This window comes from Onychostoma macrolepis, chromosome 20 (genome assembly GCF_012432095.1).
Source record: "Onychostoma macrolepis isolate SWU-2019 chromosome 20, ASM1243209v1, whole genome shotgun sequence".
NCBI classification, from domain to species: Eukaryota; Metazoa; Chordata; class Actinopteri; order Cypriniformes; family Cyprinidae; genus Onychostoma; species Onychostoma macrolepis.
The window spans coordinates 14,926,493-14,946,846 of NC_081174.1; the positions used below are offsets into that span (position 1 = coordinate 14,926,493).

The 20,354-nt window shown below is 34.5% G+C and overlaps 2 protein-coding genes across 2 annotated transcripts; one reads left to right on the top strand and one right to left on the bottom strand.

Annotated features, from left to right (window-relative positions):
* Positions 1-6,476: 6,476 nt before the first annotated feature.
* On the bottom strand, positions 6,477-13,686 carry spata18 (spermatogenesis associated 18). The gene is made up of 12 exons (XM_058756138.1): positions 13,019-13,686; positions 11,574-11,679; positions 11,324-11,439; positions 11,031-11,149; positions 10,518-10,613; positions 10,258-10,392; positions 9,942-10,173; positions 9,573-9,731; positions 9,163-9,338; positions 8,910-9,033; positions 8,569-8,634; positions 6,477-7,890 (listed from the first exon to the last, which is right to left on the bottom strand). The coding sequence occupies exons 1-12, from the start codon at positions 13,103-13,105 to the stop codon at positions 7,834-7,836; spliced, it is 1,473 nt and encodes a 490-aa protein (XP_058612121.1). The 5' UTR covers positions 13,106-13,686; the 3' UTR covers positions 6,477-7,833.
* A 503-nt stretch (positions 13,687-14,189) lies between these two features.
* Positions 14,190-20,121, top strand: sgcb (sarcoglycan, beta (dystrophin-associated glycoprotein)). Its single transcript, XM_058755441.1, has 6 exons — positions 14,190-14,450; positions 16,931-17,140; positions 17,300-17,485; positions 17,580-17,771; positions 17,977-18,108; positions 18,556-20,121. Exons 1-6 carry the CDS (start codon positions 14,436-14,438, stop codon positions 18,760-18,762), a joined length of 942 nt encoding a protein of 313 aa, XP_058611424.1. The 5' UTR covers positions 14,190-14,435; the 3' UTR covers positions 18,763-20,121.
* The last annotated feature ends 233 nt before the right edge of the window (positions 20,122-20,354 follow it).

Sequence of the window (20,354 nt, forward strand, 5' to 3'; positions counted from 1 at the left end):
TGATAAAGTAGAAAATGGAGGGGGTTAGGTAGTGCGCAGAAATATTTTGTGTGAATGAAACATTGACCGAGTTCAAAAAATGCTTTAAAATGAGAGAATATATCTAATTACGGGAGACGAGGGGGCCAATCCATCACGAATATCTATGATTTCATGCACCTTATTCTCATGCAAGCCAGAGAGGCCCACCGCTTCACGAAAAAGTATGTTGTCACACCAAATCTAAAAGTAAATGTGTGTGAAAAATGTGTAAAAGGTTCTAGTGGCAGAGAGACCACTCTAAAGGCAGGAAATGTGTCTCTAGTGGCCATTAGCTTGTGTTTTTAAGAGCTGACTGTAGATCTTTAAAGGCTTTGATGCTTTGAATGCTGCACTTGGCCTCAGGTCTAAACGAGTTTATCACATGCTGAACCACAAACATCCAACCTCTCAGGTTCAAACTGTGGCCCCTGTTAAGCCTGCTCACTACTGACCAGCCATGCACTACCAGTAACCTGTTACATAAGCTTCAACCATGAGCTCATGCTTGCCTTTGAGCATCTCACAGAATCAAAAAGTGAATAAATAAAGTTGTGTGTTATAGAACATTTTGTTTTTTAGGGTTATAATCATTAACTATAAAACTATTAAAACATTTTTGAATTAAAATAAAGCTAAAATAAAATAAAATTTAAAATAAATAAATAAAATATAAATATTAAAAACTAAATGAAAATTAGAACTGTTGCCTTAGCAATTGAAACAGGTTGAAGTACTAAATTACTAACTGGAATTAAATAAAAACTAAAATTGAAATAAAATTAAATAAACCTTAAAATGACAACAAAATTTATAATGAAAACTGAAAATATAAAAATTATTTAAAATATTGATAAAAACTATAATACTATATAAATTATATTTAAATAACATTAGTATTTAGTCAAACATTTATCTGTGATTAATCAGTGCCGATAACAGCTTTTTATTTCAAATTTCTTTATTAGATTTTATGCATGGAATACCAACTCAACAAATTACAACATTAATTTTATACAATTATCCTTCCATGGTATTACTGATACCACCCCACTAAACATTCCCCTCCCTCAACAACCTAGAACTTCCCACAGGGAGAAAAAACAAAACACAACAAATAATAAAAAATAAAAAAAACACAAAAACAGGTACAAAAAAATAATAATAATAATAATAATAATAATAATAAAAATAATAAAATACAAATGAAATAAATTAAAAAAGCATGAATAAAAATCGTATGTTTATATATTAATGCTCAGCTTAAGTATCGAGACAGTTAGCCAGCAGATATTCTAAAAAGGGGCGCCACACTTTGTCAAAGGTCTTTAAAGAACCAGTGAGTGACGGTCTAATTTTTTCCAATTTAATACAAGTAAACACTTCTTTTAGCCATGTATCAAAGGAAGGGGGTGAGACGTGCTTCCACTTCAAAAGAATGAGACGTCTTGCTAGTAAAGTAGTAAAGGCTAAAGCCTTTTGGACCGTTACTGAAAGGTTAACATCTACTTCCAACCCAAAAATGGCCAAAAAGTGGGTCTGTATCAATATCTATGTTGAAGGCATCTTTCAAAGTTTTAAAAATTTTAGTCCAATAATCAAATAATTTAGGGCATTCCCACAACATGTGAATGAGATCTGCTGGTGATTGCTTGCACCTATTACATGCATCGCTGACAGAGGGGTATATTTTAGCAAGTCTAGCATTAGTATAGTAAACCCTATGTAGAATCTTACATTGTATAAGCCCATGTCTTGCGCAAATAGATGAGGTGTGAGTGAGCTCAAGAATACGCTCCCAGTGTTCATCAAGTAACTCAAATCCCAAACTCTCTTCCCAAGCACCTCTGGTTGAATTTGCAGAGCCTGCATTAATATTGTGAATCAGATTATAAATGACAGAAATACAATGTTTTGAGTGTGGTTCAAGCTTTAAGATATCATCCAATGGAGATTCAGGGGGACGATTTGGAAAATGAGGGAACAGTTTTTGCACAAAGTGCCTGACTTGAAAGAAACGAAATAAGTGGGAATTAGGTAGATCGAATCTCTTAGAAAGGTTATTAAAGGATGAGAAAATACCGCTCTCATAGAGATCATCAATGGTCTTTATGCCTTTATCGAACCATATTCGGAACGTCTCATCCATAATGGATGGTGCAAAACAGTGGTGTTTAAAAATCGGGGAAAGGATAGAACACCTATGCAAACCAGTGTGCTTTCTTAATTGAGTCCATATCTTAACTGAGTGGGATACTACTCGATAACAGCTTTTAAAACTTTTGATATTAGAAAAAAAAAGTTTGATATTTCATACACAAAATATTTTATTTAACTATAATTACTGATTGTTGAGTTTATGATAAGTGCTGAACTCCTGGTAATGGATTACTGCTCATATTTGTTACTTGCATATTTTTACATTATGGTATTTATATTGTAAATTGTAATATGTTGTAGAGAACTGAAGGAGTGCATATTATTTCTCAGTTTTTTTGTTTGTTTGTTTTTTGTATATAAGGCCAGCTAAACTTATCAAAGAAGTTAGATTGGATGTCATTTGGTTATTATTGACATTTTGGTTTATATAATAAACTGACACATTTCAGATATTTTGGACTGTGGCCTCTATGGGTCTGAAATAAATTTTTAACATATTCAACTTACATTATTTATTGCAGTCAACCTCTAGTATTTGGACATTTGTTTAAAGGCTGGTGCAGTGCTTTCCTCCTTAAAGAAGGGCTTTGGTAGGAAGATTTGATGAAAGATCTGTTGATGTATGCCCGGTTGAACTGATATATGCATGGCAGTGGGAGGACATCTCTAAACACACTTATATGTTTTACCCCCCTCCTTCAACACAGTGTCGGGAAAGTACAGTGAGTTACAGGCCCCTGCAGAGCTTACCTCCAGTGAACAAGCAGGAGGTCTCTGCGGTTACCTTCTCCTGCCTCTCAAACCACAGCACAACTGGATAAACATTCCACTGGATATGTAACGGAGCGTCCGGGCCTGATCAGCCCACATGCCTCTGATCTACACCAAACCACCCCAAGCTTTTCCAACCGACCCCTGTCAGAGTGTTTTGCCCCAGTCCAACTCAGCAGACCAGTTGGACATTTGGGTGTAGGAACACTCTGGGCTGCTGTTTTCATCATGGAGATCCCAAACGTGCCCTGGAAGGATATTTCTACAGACCTCCAGGGAAAAGGCAGGAACACAAACAGAGATGATAAAAGGGGCAATTTCAGACTGGCACATGGGTGAGTGCGATCACCTGAACAGCCCTCTAAGAGAGGAGACTCCAGAGGAAGAATCGACTGTTTATCTTGCCAAACTTGTAACATTAAGAAATGTTCAACATTTTCAATCCGTTCCAAAATAAACTGTTGTTTGGAGCATCTAACAACCACACTTCTCCACATCTCTTTGGCTTGTTTCAGCAGACATATTCATATTTCCAAATGTCTTGTAGGCTAAAGTATTTAGCCAAATGCATGATCCAGTACACGGCTCACGGAAAACTTGCCAAGTTAAACAACATAGCATAAAATCAATCTCTGCTGGTGTTACAATGCAAAATCCTAGTTAATAGGCATGAAATAGTTTTTACAGCAACAGGCAAACACTGGATATAATGAATCTGTAAGACTAATGGATCTGCACATGCCTGCAGACATAACTACTGAAATCCATCAACAAAAGTATGAATATGAACTCTGCCGTACTAAACTACACTTATTGAAGTTCAATTTCCTTTTATTTTAAAATATTAAAATGGTGTTTTAAATAATAATAATAATAATAATAATAAGCATATTATTATTATTATTATTAATTTATGTAATTAATAATTCATTTAATATTAATAATAAATTATATTATAATGATTTTTTATGAATGATGTTTATGACTATTATTGTTGTTGTTGTTAATATAATAACACAATATAATAATAATCATTATTATTATATTAACAATTATTATTATTATTATATTAACAATACTGGTATTTATTATTATTATTATAAAATATACCCTTTGCCAGTCTGAGCAAATAATGAATGATTAAATGCTGATGGTCTACATATTATCCAAGGATGAGCTCTTGTTTCTGCAGTAAACACATGTTCTGTGTCCTCTGACTCACCCTGAAGCGTTAGTGCATCTATCTTCCTGCCATTCTCTTTCTTTAAGTCTCTCTCCAGGCAAAAGCCCAAGATATACTGCCAAGCTTTGCTAATAAGCTTGACCGAACAACTTTGCTGATTAGCATGTAGCAATTTCCTAGTGTTAATTAGCAGTTGTGAACAATGACGCCACACTATTGCTGGCATCACCAGCAGGACTTAATGAACTCAGGCAAGCCAGCAATGAAAACTGTCCAGCATTCTAAAACACTGTAATCAGCTGCAACAATCTATAAGTGTGCAAAAAGATACACCTAATGGAATTTTGTGGTGCGACTATTACATGTTATTCAGAAGATTGTTACTATTTATCTTTCTTGAAATCTCCTGCTCTCAGTCTTCCTCAGTCAGTTTGTGGATGAGACTCTAATTCAATTACACACTCTCATATGCATTCATCTCTGACTGAACTTGAACTTGGAGACTCAAGGAAAAGCCTCAAACTTTCATTCCCTCTCCACCCTTTCTCCCTCGTTCTATTTCTTTAGAGAGAACACAACCTATTATTTAATCATTATTCTATGACTATTTCAGTCTCATTCTGTAAACTTTTGACTCTCGTGGTTCATGCAATGAGCTGACGAGTGTCTCAATCTTAAGGCAAGGTCGCCAACTAGTGGCTCAGCATGATTTACTGTAACTCTTATAGTTTTTAGAGCACAATTCAAACCAATGCTTCCTCAATACAACAAAAAAGGCAATGATCTTCAGTTAACATAAGAAACAGCTTATGATAGTCTTCATACCCTGCCTGTGAAAAACTGTTTCTGGAAAAGATATATGGTGAATTTACCAGAATTTTGGGTTATTCATGATTCCTCACACATTTTTTGGCCATAGGCTATATGTATATATTCACACGCAGTGCAGTTTAGAAAAATGTATGTGAATTCCAACATATCAGTGTTGTTTTATGACTAATTCATGTCCAGTTCCTGCAGCTACAGTTGCTATTTTTGTATTAAAAATCTTCCCGTGTTTATCTAAACCAATGAAACTTTGAATAATGAAGACTATTTAGCATATAGCCTACTGCTTTTTATGCATGCAGGCTTTAGACTTCTCTAACCTTGGTCTGCTGGAGGTCTCTGATCTCAGTCTGCTACAGAGGACAGTCCAGGTCCGGCAGCAACTGCGCTCAAAATAACTGCTGGTTGGGGTATTTCTAGGACACAGAGCAAAATACAGCATCTGTTTATTTCAGGAAAATGATAAGTAGCCATTGAGTATGAGTTCATGCTGCACCAGTCTGTATTACTGATCCCTGCTTTATAATTTGTTGGTATGACTTGGCCTTGCAGTCATTCTACAATTACACTCCTCGCCATCCTCTCATCCTTTAACAGCAGGAGTTTATCCGATGCCATAGCAACTATATAATGATGCTTTATTTGTAGTCGGCAGCAAACAGATGTGTCTAAAGCAGCATGTCTCTGTAGCTGGTGTGTGTGTGTGTGTGTGTGTGTGAATGCTTAAGAGATGGTTAACAGGGTCTCAATGAATCCACTCTCCTCTAATCACATGCATGGCCTACCTAGCAATTTATTTTACTTCATGATTCCACTCGCTGTATTTTCCCCCTTTTTTCTCTTTCTCTATTTTTTATTACAGTTGAAAATCCATACTTTAAAGGAACACAAATAATGTTTTGTTTATTTTGTGCTGTCTGTATCGACGTTACACTGCTACAAGTGTCATTGTAGAAAAGCACAGTCAGCCATGATTCATTTATTCTGTGAAAAAAAAAAAGTCCAATAAAAGAGAGTTACAGAGATAAAGTGAGTAATATCTGGCTGGTCATGTGATCTCAACATGGTAACCCGTATATAAAATCAAACAGCTTTTGGTTTCTAATAAAAAACAAAAGTGAAACTATTAAAAATAACTTTTGTTAATTGAAATAAAATGAGATATGAATATTACTTGTAGAACATATACCAAAAAATCTTGCCTTGGCAACTAACTGAACTACAAAATCACTAAAACTGAAATAAAAATAAATTAAAGCAAAATACAAATATTCTGCTTTTGAATAAAAACAATTAATACAAATAAACATAATTACTAAAAACAAACAAACAAAATAAACATAAATTAATAAAAGCAAATTCAAAATATTAATAAGTAATATAATAATATTTAAATTATTTTATTTTAATTTTATACTAAAATAACAACACTTTTGTTGCAGAGAAGTTGCAGAGTGTACATTATTTTTAAAATGACTTTTCAGAAGAAATACTTTTTTATTTACTGAGTGGACCTTTAATATTATCCCAGTTTCCATGGAATAATGGATACATAATAAAGCTGTATTCTCCTCAGTTTAGTAGGATGCAAGTGACCTCTAGTGGTAGTGTAAGACCAGTGGAAGTGGGTACAGACAGAATAATGTGTTTAGGTGACCTTTTGCGCTCACATTATAATGACATCAGTATAACCCATCTTTTATATAACCTTGGCTTCCTTTATATATTCTATTATGACTCAAGGAAAACTAATACATACATTAATGGTATGAACACTGTTGAGTCATTTTTTGTGTTTTATTATGTGCACTTATTTTTATACAGTAAAATAATTTATCTATGTTTAACAATTTAAAACCAAAAGTTTTAGGACTATTACTGATGATTCACACTCACACATACAGTATCTGTATGCTTAGACAAATTTATAAAATGATTTGAGTAAACATGACAAAATTAGGAGAACAGACTGAGCAGATTGAGGTTTTGAACAGCTTAAAATCTCAAAACACTGCAGTCTGATTCTTTTGTACCAACATAAAAAAAAAAAACAAATAGCACCAATATTAGGAAAAAATAAAATTGACATTAAAAGTGTCCTTAAAGGGAAAATACATTCAATGCATTCTGTAAAATATTCTTTTAGTGTCTACAGATTATGTACTACAGAAACAAATTAATGTCAGTTCACTAGAAACACTTCACATACAGCACTTATATTTAGAGTGATGACAAAAATACAGATCTCATTACAAAATAGCCACTTAATATTCTCCAGGGAATCTGAATGACAAAAGTGCTGGTGTGCAGGTGTGACTTAGAAGACAACAGATTTCCTATTTCCTACTGTATAGATAAAAATCATATATGAAAACACTGCATACTAAAAAATAGAAAGAATAGCACCTTAAAGGACTTGTCCAGTTATCACAGACAAACAGAGCACCTTAACAAGCACATACACCACCATTCAAACGTTTATTAAAAATATTAATTAACAAAATGGTAGTGCAATGTGCAATGGTCCTGTTAGACTCACTGAGTCACAGATCAGTATAATGCATATTCATGTTGCTGATTTAATATAATTAAGGTTTAACTGGCCAATCAAATCAAGTGCAGTCAAGTCAAGTGCAGTCCACTCAGAAAATGTTAGTGTGGAGCTTGTAAATAGTGCTTTCTGTTTAAAAATGACAAATGACTCCATTCTTCATAAGTACTGAGTCACTAATAAAGGTAATTGTTTTCCAATTTAGTTTCTAATTCATCCCACACATAGAAAAAATATGTTAAAACTGGAAAAAAATATGTTTTGATAAATCTGCTTCTGTTTGGTTCTGTATCCAGCGTGAAGTGAGGTCAGGTATCAAACTTTAAAGTCGATTACTTGAGAGACGTCCAGGGGAAGGACTTCGACTACGACTGGGCATCTGACAGAGAGACAGAGAGTGAGATGACTTAAAAGACAGCAGAAATTATTTTGTAAGAATTCCACAGTAGAATACAAGAATTTGCAAAGAGGTTGTACTAACCCTCAGACTCAGTGAGGAAGCATGTGCAAGAAAATGAAGAAAACTTAATTTCTAAACTAATGAGCACAATGAATTGTGGACTGTATACTATATTGTGGACTGTATTGTTTTTCTGGTGTACTTTTGGGAATGTTTAAGGAATAGTTCGCAACAAATTGAAAATTCGGACATAATTTATTCACCCTCATTCTAAACCTGTATGGTTTAGCAGAAAGTCTAAACTGATCTCTTTCATACAGTGAACGTGGATGGGGACCAGGGGTTGTCAAGCTCCAGAACACACCATAAATTAATTATAAAAATACGATAGCTTTGTGTGAGGAACACGGCTGACTTTAATCATTATTCACTGAAAATCTTGCTTGACAACTTGCTTGTGATTTACCCAGCACACTTTGTGTTCAGCACCTTAGACATTCTGCTATAAAATAACTTTTTCTATGTCCCACAGAAACAAGAAACTCATACAGGTCTCAAAAAATGTAAAGGTGCATAAATAATGACAATTTAATATTTCTTGGTGAATTATTCCTTGAATTGGAAGACTAACTGCTGGAGTTGTCAGTAGAAACTCACAAATGTGCGGCTGGGGCTTCCTGAGCGAGAGCGAACAGGACTGGGGCTACGACTTCTGCTTCTCCACTAGAGAAAACATCCACACAAACTTCATTTCAGTTTCTTTAAAAATTTAAATTAAATTCAGTTTATTCAGTTTTAAACTCCTAAATTTTTTTTATATTTAATCATTTATAATTACAAATGTAATAGTTCTTTAACAATAATACATAAAATTATTTAAAAACATTAACAAAAATATCCACAAAAACTCTTTTTTCTTCTTTTCTATGAAGTATGATTATGTCATGACTAGTATGAATGCTATTTAGATTGATTTTCTCTGAATGGCCTCCACATACCAGAGCTCCTCTCCTAGTGACCGCCTCTCCCTTCAGTATGATAATGTCTCCTTCCAACAGTGCAGGCCACACGTGATACGCCACAAGCGGAGCGGTGAACTCAGAGTCAAAGCTGCGCCTGTACCTGAGAGGAAGAGAAAGTGTATTTTTTTTAAGTGTAATATGCATCCTTAAAAAAACGGAGATAAAAGATGCATCTCAAGATGTGTTGATGTGTAAGTGTGAGTGTGTCTGATTTATGAGCTCCACTCACTTAACGTCACTGTAGAGTTCTCCATCTGAGCTGAAGGCCAGGTCCAGTGCTGGGTCCAGAGTCTGCATAGCAAATGCTATTCGACATGCTTCCCTAATGAAGCTGCTGATCAGAACAAAGTCCACCTCCGGAGGGAAAGAGATGCGTGGGTTTACGTTCATCGCGTTGATCACATCCTGTAGATGGAAATGAACAATGAACAAATGAAATGTTATTCAACAACACTAAAGGATTTATATGAACTACATTTATATGAACACAGCAGTGTTGTTACAATAAAAAAAACCTCTATATAATAAATAGGCTTATAATAAAATAACAATAAATTACATGAAAAACATTTAGAATTTCAGAGCTGCCATAATTAATCACAAAAATGTATCCATGTTTGCATGTATGGTCAAACCTACATTAACGCTCGTCTGCACATCATACAGATCCAGATTTCTCACAATGTAATCAACCACTGCATCCTCCAGACTCTCAGGACCAATGTGAGTGGAGGAAAGTGTCTTCCTCACACGTGTTTTAAACTGCCGATAGGCCATCTTAGCAGCCTGAAATGATTCCTATTGGACAATACAAATGATTATTATACAGCATATAATACAGCATCTTCCCTGCTGCTATATAATATAATATAATATAATTTATCTTTAATTTTGTATCAGATTAGTTCAAATTAAGTAACTGCTGTGTTTAAGAAAGCACCATAACATTATTACTATAGCCTACACTATTGGTTATCACAGGAAATAAATCACCAGTGTTATTCTTACCACAACAGCGATAAAAAGGATCCTCTGGACTGTTTCCAGGTCGTCAATGTATCTGCGCAGGAGACTCTGGGACTCCAGTTTATCTGTGGCATACAGGTCTGAGAAACGGGACACCAGCCGCGCGTGCCGAGAGGAACTGGTGAGCTGTGCGCGTGTAGGAGACTCACCCCTCACAGGGCTAACAGAGCGACTCCGGCGGGGAAGAGGACTAGGTGAACGGCTCCTGACCAATCTGGAAGTGAGTCAAGAGAGAACGTTAGGGCTTGCTTAAGTCTCATTTGCACTAAGCAATGAGGTATTTTCATGTCAAACGTACCTCTCCTGTAGAACAGTTTTTTCAGCAGTGAGAAACGAGATCTCATCTCGTAGGATTCTGACCTGTCTCTCATGGTCATCAAGAACATCCAGCTTTCTCTTATACAGATCAACCTGATCTTGAGCAACTCGCAACCTGACACAAATACATAATTCAGTAGTTTAACAAAAAATACATTTAAAATTCTCACACATTTTATGTTCTAGTATGGCTTAATCCACAACAGACATTTAGACTAAAGTTGACCATCTCTGACTCACTCTGCCTTTAGATGTAGTATTTCATCCTCTGTGGCCAAGAGTGTGGTTGCAGATTTATTCTTTGTGGAGTCCAGTTCAATCTGGGTGTCAGCAAGCCTGGTATCAAATAAACAATTGACTTTGATTGATTTGTATGGAGTATAAAATGTAACACTGATTCTTAAGCATGTCTGTAAGCAAAATCAGAAAAAATATGTCAGAAGGGGTTATTATTTTTGCCAAAAATATTAGTAAATATCCAGTCTCCTCAAAATTGACTAGTTTGTAAAACATAATATAAACATTTCAGTCTTTTCAGTCCGATTACTGACAGACTTTTTGGGTGCATGTAAATGTACTGTAGCTAGTAATGACATTCCTCCTCTCTGTTTTTCAACAAATTGCACCCTGATTAGGATGTTGGTAATAAAGGAAAATAATTTTATGAAGAAATTCATACAGAATTTCATATCCCTACTGACACTCCTAACACCAACTATCTCATTTAGACTTGTTACTAGAATTGATACTGACTCCTGTTTAACTGTGTCCAACTCTATACGTGTAGAACACAGCTTGTCTTCTATTTTCTGGATGTCGCTCTCATGAACTGAGGATAGTTCACGAATCTTCCGATCTTTCTCCATAGACTCCTGATCGGCACACACAAGAGTATATAAGCGCCAACACAGAGATACACACACACATACATGCAGGTATGGCTACTCAGAATAGTTATTTCACTCATGAACACAACCATTATACACAAAACTCATGTGGAGCAAATGTTAAAGACAGCAGCAGAGGATTCTGGATATCCAACTGACCTGAATGAGGCTAAGGCTGGTATCTGTGGAGACAGATGAAGCTGCAATGGTGAAGCAAGAGCCAAGCCATGGTAAAAGGCGAGATTTCAGAGTGTCAACACCTGAATAATGGCCCCCTGAGGAAGAAAGAGGACAGAGAATCTGAATGTTATTGTTAAACAGTCAGCTAGAGGAAATGACCATGTGACATGCTAAAGGTGAATGAGATTATACTGTATTTAAATACTGAAAATAAAGATCTGTTTGTTACCTTCTTGTGCTGTAAGATTGAGTATGGTGAACAATTGACCCTGTATTTTAGATGTGAGCTCCACTAGCTCACAGCACCTATTCAGGTTCTGGTCACAAGAGAACACCTGTGAGAAAATATGACCAAAGGATGTTATAAGATGAGGTATAGCAAGTTAGTGTGAAACTAGTAGCATTTGTGGAAATGCCTCCAAACTGCAACAATGGGCTGAATCGGATATCAAACTTCCTTATGAAGCAGTATGAAAACAATACCTTTTAATTTTTGGCATTGCAATAATGCTTTGCTAATAGTGAAAAATAGGTATAACAACTCATTCTGATATTCCAAATTTTTTATATGCAAACTTTGTAGGCTATTCATGTTTTTAAAATAAATTATTTTTTTTAAAAATCAAGAATCAGAAGTCATATTTCATTTGACCGGAACAAAATGTGCCTTTTTAATTTACTTTTTAATTTTTTTTATTTAAAACAATCAAAAACCAAAACATTAACTTTTAATTTAAATGTAATTTTTAACTTACAAATTAAAAAGGCTTCTTGTCACACTTATTTTGACTTGGTGGACAAACTTAAAAATAAAATTGCTTAATATTTTAAAGAAATAGTAAAAGAGTATGTCAAACTACTACATTTATCTCTTTTTAAAAGAAATTCAGCCTTATAAAGAGACACCAACTAGACATTTTTGACCCACAAAAATATCCAAATTACTGAAAAACTAAAAACATGTTTAGCATATAAATAATAAATTAGGCTAATCTTCTCAACACATTGTATTTGACTTTCATTTCTTGACGTATTATTATTATTATTTTTAGAATAAATGAATGATAAATAAAATAAACTGTGCTTCATTGACCCATGTGTGGTTAAAATTGCTACTAATAATTTGTAAATTTTGAAGATAAAATTTAATTACACAAGAAGAGAGTATAAAGACTCCTATGACTCTCTCCATTCTGAAAACACAAGCTTGACGGGAGCGCGCACGTTAGCTCTCAGCCAATCAGAAGTGCTCAGGAATGGAGTCCCAGTTGTCCTGACAACGAGCGTCCATAGAAACCAAACTCTGCCGTAAAAGCAATTTAATAAAGCAAATATTCCAACTGAGGTCTGTTGTTATAAAAGCACAATGCAGGACACTATTGCGCATATTAATTCAGGTATAATTCCAGTATAATATGGCCATCTAACAACTGCAGGTTGTTGTGCATATTGAGTCCAACCGCAAAGCATCTAAATACTTTAAATACATGTGGTGAAAACAGTCCCCAGACAGAATCTCAAATTTCACAATCTGAAATCAATGAATCCTGAATTTGTGCACTTGTTGATATTACACACATAACTGACTAAACAGAATGTAAAGTCTGTGAATATAGTAAACTACTATTGTGGTTGATCACAGACTAAGTGCAGCTTGAATTATTGATGACTTACATGATAGTCTTTGTACCAAGCCTCCAGTTTGTCCTGCAAAACACCGTACGGAGATGAGTTGACCAGTCTTCGTAAAGTGTCAGCCATAGCTGCAGATCTGCTGCTGTAATCCTGCTTCAGGACGTCCCGGCGCACTTAATCCAGCAGCGCGGCTGCTCTCTTTGTATTTATACTGCTAGTGAAAACCCACCATTCACACCCTCGACTTTCACCGAAACCATGGACGCGCTTTTAGTTGTAGCAACGGTTTGCTAGACTTCTCAGTCTGAGGAAATATAGCTGTATAAGCGCAATGTGGACAGCCTAAAGTAAACCATACGAGCTGTTTTTTTTTTTAACACGGCCTCTTATTATGTTACTCAGTGTGTCTGTCTGAAGGTGAAGCTCAGTTCTCAGTGATGAAATCTCACACTGTTAAGTGGGTGTCAAATTTCAAGTGCAGGAAGATCTTTATTTACATTCTCTTGAAGAGCTGGTGTAATGCCTTAATTGATTTTCCATCATTTAACGTTATACCACGTGACAAAGTTACAAGCTTCTGTCCTGATCTGACTCAAATTAAATGAAAATAAATAATGTCAAGAATTGCATTGTAACTGTTGCGTGACTTAATTTAATTATCCAGCAAAACTGTGACCTATAGTAAAACAAAGAGGTAACACATTGGTAATCACTAAAATAATTCAATAAACGTTAAATAAATAGCATAACTGCAACACAAAACACAAATGGACACATAACTGATAAATTTATATTTAAATAAATAAATAAACCGACTGTCTACGCAGGGAAATGTTACTTTTGCTATCAATAATGCTTACTTTTGACTAATTAAAAACAAGTTTAACATTTTACTGTAAAAGCAGTGTCTGAAAATTATGAGGTAATTCATACTTTTAATTTTGAAAAAAAAAAACATTTAACAATAAATTATCTTTTAAAATATAGGTTGTCATATTCACTATTAGTTGTATTTATTTATTTATTTATTCTGTTAATATTATCAACATTTTTTTCCAGTGAAAACAGAAATTTTAACTAAAATCAAAAAGTTGGAAATAAAGACAGAAAAAAATATCATAACAGGCGTTTCTTGTCGTTTTCATTTTATAATGTGCTCTCCGTCTTTGTACTTTCCTTATACGGCGAGTCTGGCTCTTTATAGCGGAGGAACAAACCATCTAACATAGTTACAGTGCTCCCTTAAATGTAACGTTAACTCGTTTCTTCTTCAACACTGGCCTATATGTATGGAAAATTTAATTCTAAATTTAATTTAGCCAGGTTTGAAGTGTATAATCCATGTGAAGGTTTGGCTGTTTGAAAGTACAGTTCGGATAACGGTTCTCTCGCAGTGGTTTCTCCTCAGGCTGTGTGTGAAGCTGTCAGCACAGTGGTCTGGAGAGGGAGGGTCAACATGGCGTCGGAGCAGGTCTGTTTTCAATGTGAATTGTAAATGTTTTCGCTTTTGCATTGCTTTTCAAGCGATTTTGAGCGTTAAAGCATGCGATGTATAATAACTTTAAAATTGTAACTATGTCTATGGCGATGTATGTGAATGAATAACGATCATCTGCGCGATTTATGCCTTGTCCGTTTATGGAAAAATTGACTCATTATTGCAGAGTTACAGTTTGCTGTGGTTATACTGGATGGTGATTCTTTAGAGCTTTAAAATAAAACCATTCGCTCGTGTTTATTACAGAGGAAAGGGCTGCGTGTCATTTATTTTTAGGCATACAGACACACAGACTCATCTACTGCATTCCTGAAGACAGCAACACTGCTTTCTTTTTTAGCCGTCACACTGTAATAGCTTGAATGTGTTTATTGTTAATTAATGTGTAGTGTTAGTTAATTCCAAAAGAAGATGTATTTGGCTGGGGGAAAAGAGAAATTGTTGTTATTTTTTTGCATATTCCCACATCAGACAATCAGACTCCCTTGTATCGCAACTCAGTTTGAAAATCATTTGTGTCTCTGTTTAGTGCTCTATCCAAAATTATATATACTAAATACTCCAAAAGATAAGACAAAATATTAAGTACTGAGAATATGAAGTATTATTATTACACTAGTAGTATTACTGTACTACTGGTCCAAAAATTATTACAGCATACAAGACATGCTCAAAACTAACATTGAGTTACATAATTAAATATAAATTATTAAAATATAATAAAATATTAAATTGAAATTATATTTATTGTAAGCATATTCAAAATAGATATGCTAGGAATTAAATACAAATTTGATAAAATGTTATTATATAAAAGATATGTGCTGTTTAACCCTGTTTAAACTGGCAACGTATCCTGTGGGATACAAACATTTGAGAGGCTGTGGGGAGAAGCAGTGAAAGTGTAGGTCTTATTTCTTGGTTTCATTTTGAAAGGGTGTTTGTTGTGAATATATAGATGAGGTGACTTTTGTTTCTACATTATTTTTTCGCTCACAGGAAGCGTTTAAAACTGCATGGCCACCTGTAGCGGGAAATCTACTCACCCTTCAATAAAAGTTGATTCTAGTTCACGTATTTACACGTTGGAGGGGACTTACCTGTTTACAAAGCTGTTATTCAGCATTAGCTTATTAGGTTTACATTGAAATTTTATGAATTAAATGCTTACATTTTTTGTAATCTGTCTCTAAATGTTTGTATCTCAGGTGATACGTCACCCTTTTAGGGGTACAAATCAAGATATAAAAACATATACTGTATAGACTCTGTGATTTTGTGGCTTTTGTGGCAAATCAGATCTTTTTGTAATCTTGACACATATCGTTGGAAAGGTCTGACAGTCAAGGTTCCATATTTGGTAACTGTTTTGTAATAGAAGTGATATTGTGACAGAAAATGATTGATTTGTGACAGAAAACTGAAAAAGTTTGGGTGTAACCCAGTGGTTATTTTTGATCTAGTGCCCAAACATAATCTCACAGGAACCACAATTGTTGTGATATCAACTTAAAATTTGGAACACAACTTGGTTAGACATATGGCTTTGATTTCATAGAAATTTTAGAGTTCAACATATTTTATAAAATACTTATTTTATATAAAATAAAATAAAAATAGTATACTACATTATCTTTATTGTAAACTTAAACTTCTATAACTTTTTTATACTTTTGTTTTTTGAAATACTTTCACTTCAGAAATAATCTGCTATGTGTCGTCTTTAAAAAGAGACCAACCTTAGGTCTGTATTCCAAAGCGTTTAAGAATTACAACTATGTTGTAACAAACATTGACAAACAAGTGTTCTGTTTTCAGTTAATTTATACCCCCAAACTGGCAACGTATCCTGTGGGACACAAACATTAAAATCAAAATTAAAAGTCATGTTTTGAAAAAAAATGATCAATTTGTATTATTTGTGTCCCAATAAGATGGAAAATAGCAATAAATTAATTTTCTCATGTCTCTTTATGGTCTTGCCATTTTTAGGGTTAAATTAATTTAATTAAAATTAAAAAGTATTTTGACATTGTGTGGTTGTCAATCATTAGTGAACTTGATAAACTACGCCGCTGGTTATTATGCTGTTACACCTGTGTGAACTTGAGGATAACTGAGTTCATGGATCTGGTCAAAATTAACCTTGAAAACAGTTGGTTGATTATATTTGGAAAAAAATACTCCGAAAAATTATACATTTTAAGTGTGGCTTAAGGGTTATCATAATAATTGAATACATACTGGCATAATTGAAATTTTACACCCAAATTCATCACTGAAGCCTAGAAAATATCTTAATTGCAAATCATTTAAGTAATGCTGAGTATTGCTATATTTTTAAGGGGTTCTTGTATGGTAAACCACTTACAGCAGAGTGTCTAGTAAATGTGTAGTAACAGACAATAATTGTAGCATCTAATGTACCATCTTCTTTTTCCTAATATACACAGGAAATCCCAAATGCACCGGTGAAGAAGTCCATGAGGGAGAAGGCTATCGAGCGCAGATCAGTTAATAAAGAGCACAACAGTAATTTTAAGGCTGGATATGTTCCGATTGAAGAGGAGAGACTCCACAAAACAGGACTGAGGGGTCGCAAGGGCATCATTGCCATTGGCATAATCATCCTACTTTTTCTGCTTGCGCTCATCAACCTCATTGTGAGTTTATCGGTTCTTTGTTGTTTCTGTGATATTAATACGAAAGGATATACTCAAAAATTAGCATCAAATAATTTGAGTTACTTTGAGTTACATCTCTACTGCTCACTGAATACAGAGACACTTTATCATTATCTGTACATTATCTGTGTTTTATAGATAACACTGGTGATATGGACGGTGATACGGATAGGTCCTGGAGGTTGTGAAAGTATGGAGTTTCATGAGAGTGGACTGCTACGCTTCAAACAGAAGGCCGATATGGGCGTTGTCCATCCACTACACAAAAGCACAGTGGGCGGCAGGAAGGACCAGGACCTTGTCATTACTGGCAACAATAACCCAGTCAGTCAGCATAGTATCTGACTTTCTTTCAACAAGCTCTGAGTAATGACATGAGAAAGTGTATTGATTTAGGTGTTCTCTGTGTGAGTTACAGGTGGTGTTCCAGCAGGGCAACACCAAGCTGAGCGTAGAGGAAGATAAGACGTCTATCGTCAGCGACTTGGGCATCTCCTTCACTGACCCCCGCACTCAGAAGACTTTCTTTAGCACTGACTTTGACACCCATGAGTTCCACCTGCCCAAAGAGGTTAAGGTTCTCAACGTGAAGAAAGCCTCTACTGAGAGAGTAAGCAACAGTACTCATAGTTCTGATTCATAGTCTTATGAAACCTGAATAATTGAGTACAATTTTTATCACATCACTTATATGTCAGGACAAATCTTACATATGAAAAGTCTTGATATGAGATTTATGATCATCTTAATCTTGGTCTTTTGATTACTCAAACAGAGGTGTGTTTTGTACAGTGACTCACTGCCATCTTTTGCAGATCACTAGCAATGCATCATCTGACCTCACTATCAAAGGAGATGGTAAGGCCATTATTCGTGGCAATGAAGGAGTTTACATCATGGGCAAAACCGTGGAGTTCAGCATGGGTGGGGACATTGAGCTAAAAGCGGTATGTAGTTAAAACCATTGAAAAGTTTTTGTTAATTTTTTAGTTTTAAGTTAACTTAATTTTTTTCCAGGGCTGTCAAGTGATTAATTGCGATTAATCACATCCAGAATAAAAGTTTGTGTTTAATATGTGTGGGTGTGTACTGTGTATATTTATTATGTATATATAAAGACACACACATACATGTATATATATATATATATATATATATATATATATATATATATATATATATATATATATTATTTTATTTTTAATTATTATTTTGGATGAGAATAATTGCGATTAATCGTTTGACAGCCCTAACTTTTTATTAATTAAAAAAAATAAAAAATACATTGAAAAATATCAAACGTAAATACTATAATAAGATAATCATCCATTAATGCATTATTCTAAACATAAATAAGAGTGTATGAATGTTGTTTTTTTCTATTTTGTGTGCAGGAAAACAGCATTATTCTGAATGGCTCAGTGATGTTCAGTCCTTCACGTATACCAAACTCCTCTTTAGGGGCAGACCTGTACTTCAATGAAGGGCTGGAGAGGTATAAACTTTGCATGTGTGCAGACGGGATGCTATTCAGAGTGCAGGTCAAATACCCCAACATGGGCTGCCAAACATCCGACAATCCGTGTGGAGCAGTACACTAATGAAAGAGAAAGGAATACCACTGGAAAACACATACACATGCTCATCAATGCCTTTATATGAACATTTAGTGTGAACTGCCAAAAGATACAAAGATGGTAATATTTTGTTTTTTTATTTTCCGAAAAATAAAAATTATTATAATTATAACAATTAATATTATAATTATAACAATAATTATAATATTAGTGTATAGACATGCAATACACAAAAAATGAACACTATCTGCCCTCACACTCCCACCCACAGTTTTTTCTACACATCCTCTCAGCTTTATTAAGAGTTCTAAGAACATACACACATACCTCTATGATGATAATGGCTCCCTTATAACCATAAATCCGACCCAGCACAAACAATACCGTTTTCTTTTATGGCCAAGAGCTCTCTGTGCATTGTCATTGGCTCACCTCAGTGTTTTACAGCCTTTAAGCTTCCTACTTTCAGCCTTCACTGCACGTGCTTTTTATATTGTATTGTAGCAGAGTAATTGAGTCCAGTGATTTTCTGAGCAATATTATTACACTCTTTTACTATCCCCTCCTGTCATTAATAACCATCAAATGGGCACATAAAAAGAGGGGTGTTGTTTGACTGATACAAGTGTTAAAATAGTTTGTGTGTCATAAACCTTCTCCATTGTTTGGTCTGAAAGACTAGTTCTACGTGGCTGTAGAAGAGGGGATTTAAAATGGCCAATATTATTAAACAGCTCAGATGTCATTAAGATTTTTTCAGGGTTGGTTTTTATATCACAAATGTTTACTTGGTCATGATTTTAGCCTTTTGCTTTTCATTTTTTGTAATAACCTCTGTCTTCACTTAAGCAGGATCAGCACAGCAACTGGCTTTAAGCTGCATTTTATATTAGTAACACTGTAAGTCTGATCCTGAAACAGTGGATAGTGATGCATCACTTCTGGAATATATTTTCAAGGCTTGTACCATAGTGCCCAATCACCTTCTCTTGAGTGCTATGTACTAATGAGAAATGACTAATGGCACATTCAGAGGTGTGTACCAGTATGATATCTTTTGATGAGATAAAAACAGGAAAATTCTATGATATATAATTGAGTTACCTGAGTGTGATATTTTGTGCAATATAACCTTCTTGGCCTGGTTCATCTGGTTACATGTGTGGTATTTATTGTTGTTTCTGAACACAGTATTATTGTGATGTCCAAACTAAAAATCTTAAGAGACTGTCAGATGTGACTTTCTTTTCAACCCTATAAGGATAAGTCTGTTAATCTGAAACCATCTGATCTTCTATGGTTTTAGATCTTTTCAACATAGGATAGGATAGTCACAAATAATGCTTTCATATTGCAGTGTTTTTGTTAATAAATGCAAATGCGGTTTTGATTGAAAAAACTGTGTATTGTGATTTTTGGGACTGTTAGATGCATCCATCTCAATAACAAATAATAGAGCTGCTAACTATATCATGTGACAGCTGAGTTAAGATATTAATTTACTTGTCAATTATTAATTTTGGTCAATGATCTAGAGACAATTCACTAATATATCACTGCATACGTATGTAAAGCTGTTTATTCTTATTTATTTAACATTAAATAGGATTTTTATT

What these genes read in the sequence shown, in the direction of transcription:
- spata18 (XM_058756138.1), bottom strand. Translation starts at nt 13,105, where the DNA reads ATGGCTGACACTTTACGAAGACTGGTCAACTCATCTCCGTACGGTGTT. An exon ending in ATACTACATCTAAAGGCAGA is followed by an intron (nt 10,393 to 10,517) that starts GTGAGTCAGAGA and finishes TATTTGTGTCAG; the next exon opens with GTTGCGAGTTGCTCAAGATC. An exon ending in GAAGCCCCAGCCGCACATTT is followed by an intron (nt 7,891 to 8,568) that starts GTGAGTTTCTAC and finishes TCTCTCTGTCAG; the next exon opens with ATGCCCAGTCGTAGTCGAAG.
- sgcb (XM_058755441.1), top strand. An exon ending in TTGCGCTCATCAACCTCATT is followed by an intron (nt 17,141 to 17,299) that starts GTGAGTTTATCG and finishes TGTGTTTTATAG; the next exon opens with ATAACACTGGTGATATGGAC. An exon ending in TTACTGGCAACAATAACCCA is followed by an intron (nt 17,486 to 17,579) that starts GTCAGTCAGCAT and finishes TGTGAGTTACAG; the next exon opens with GTGGTGTTCCAGCAGGGCAA.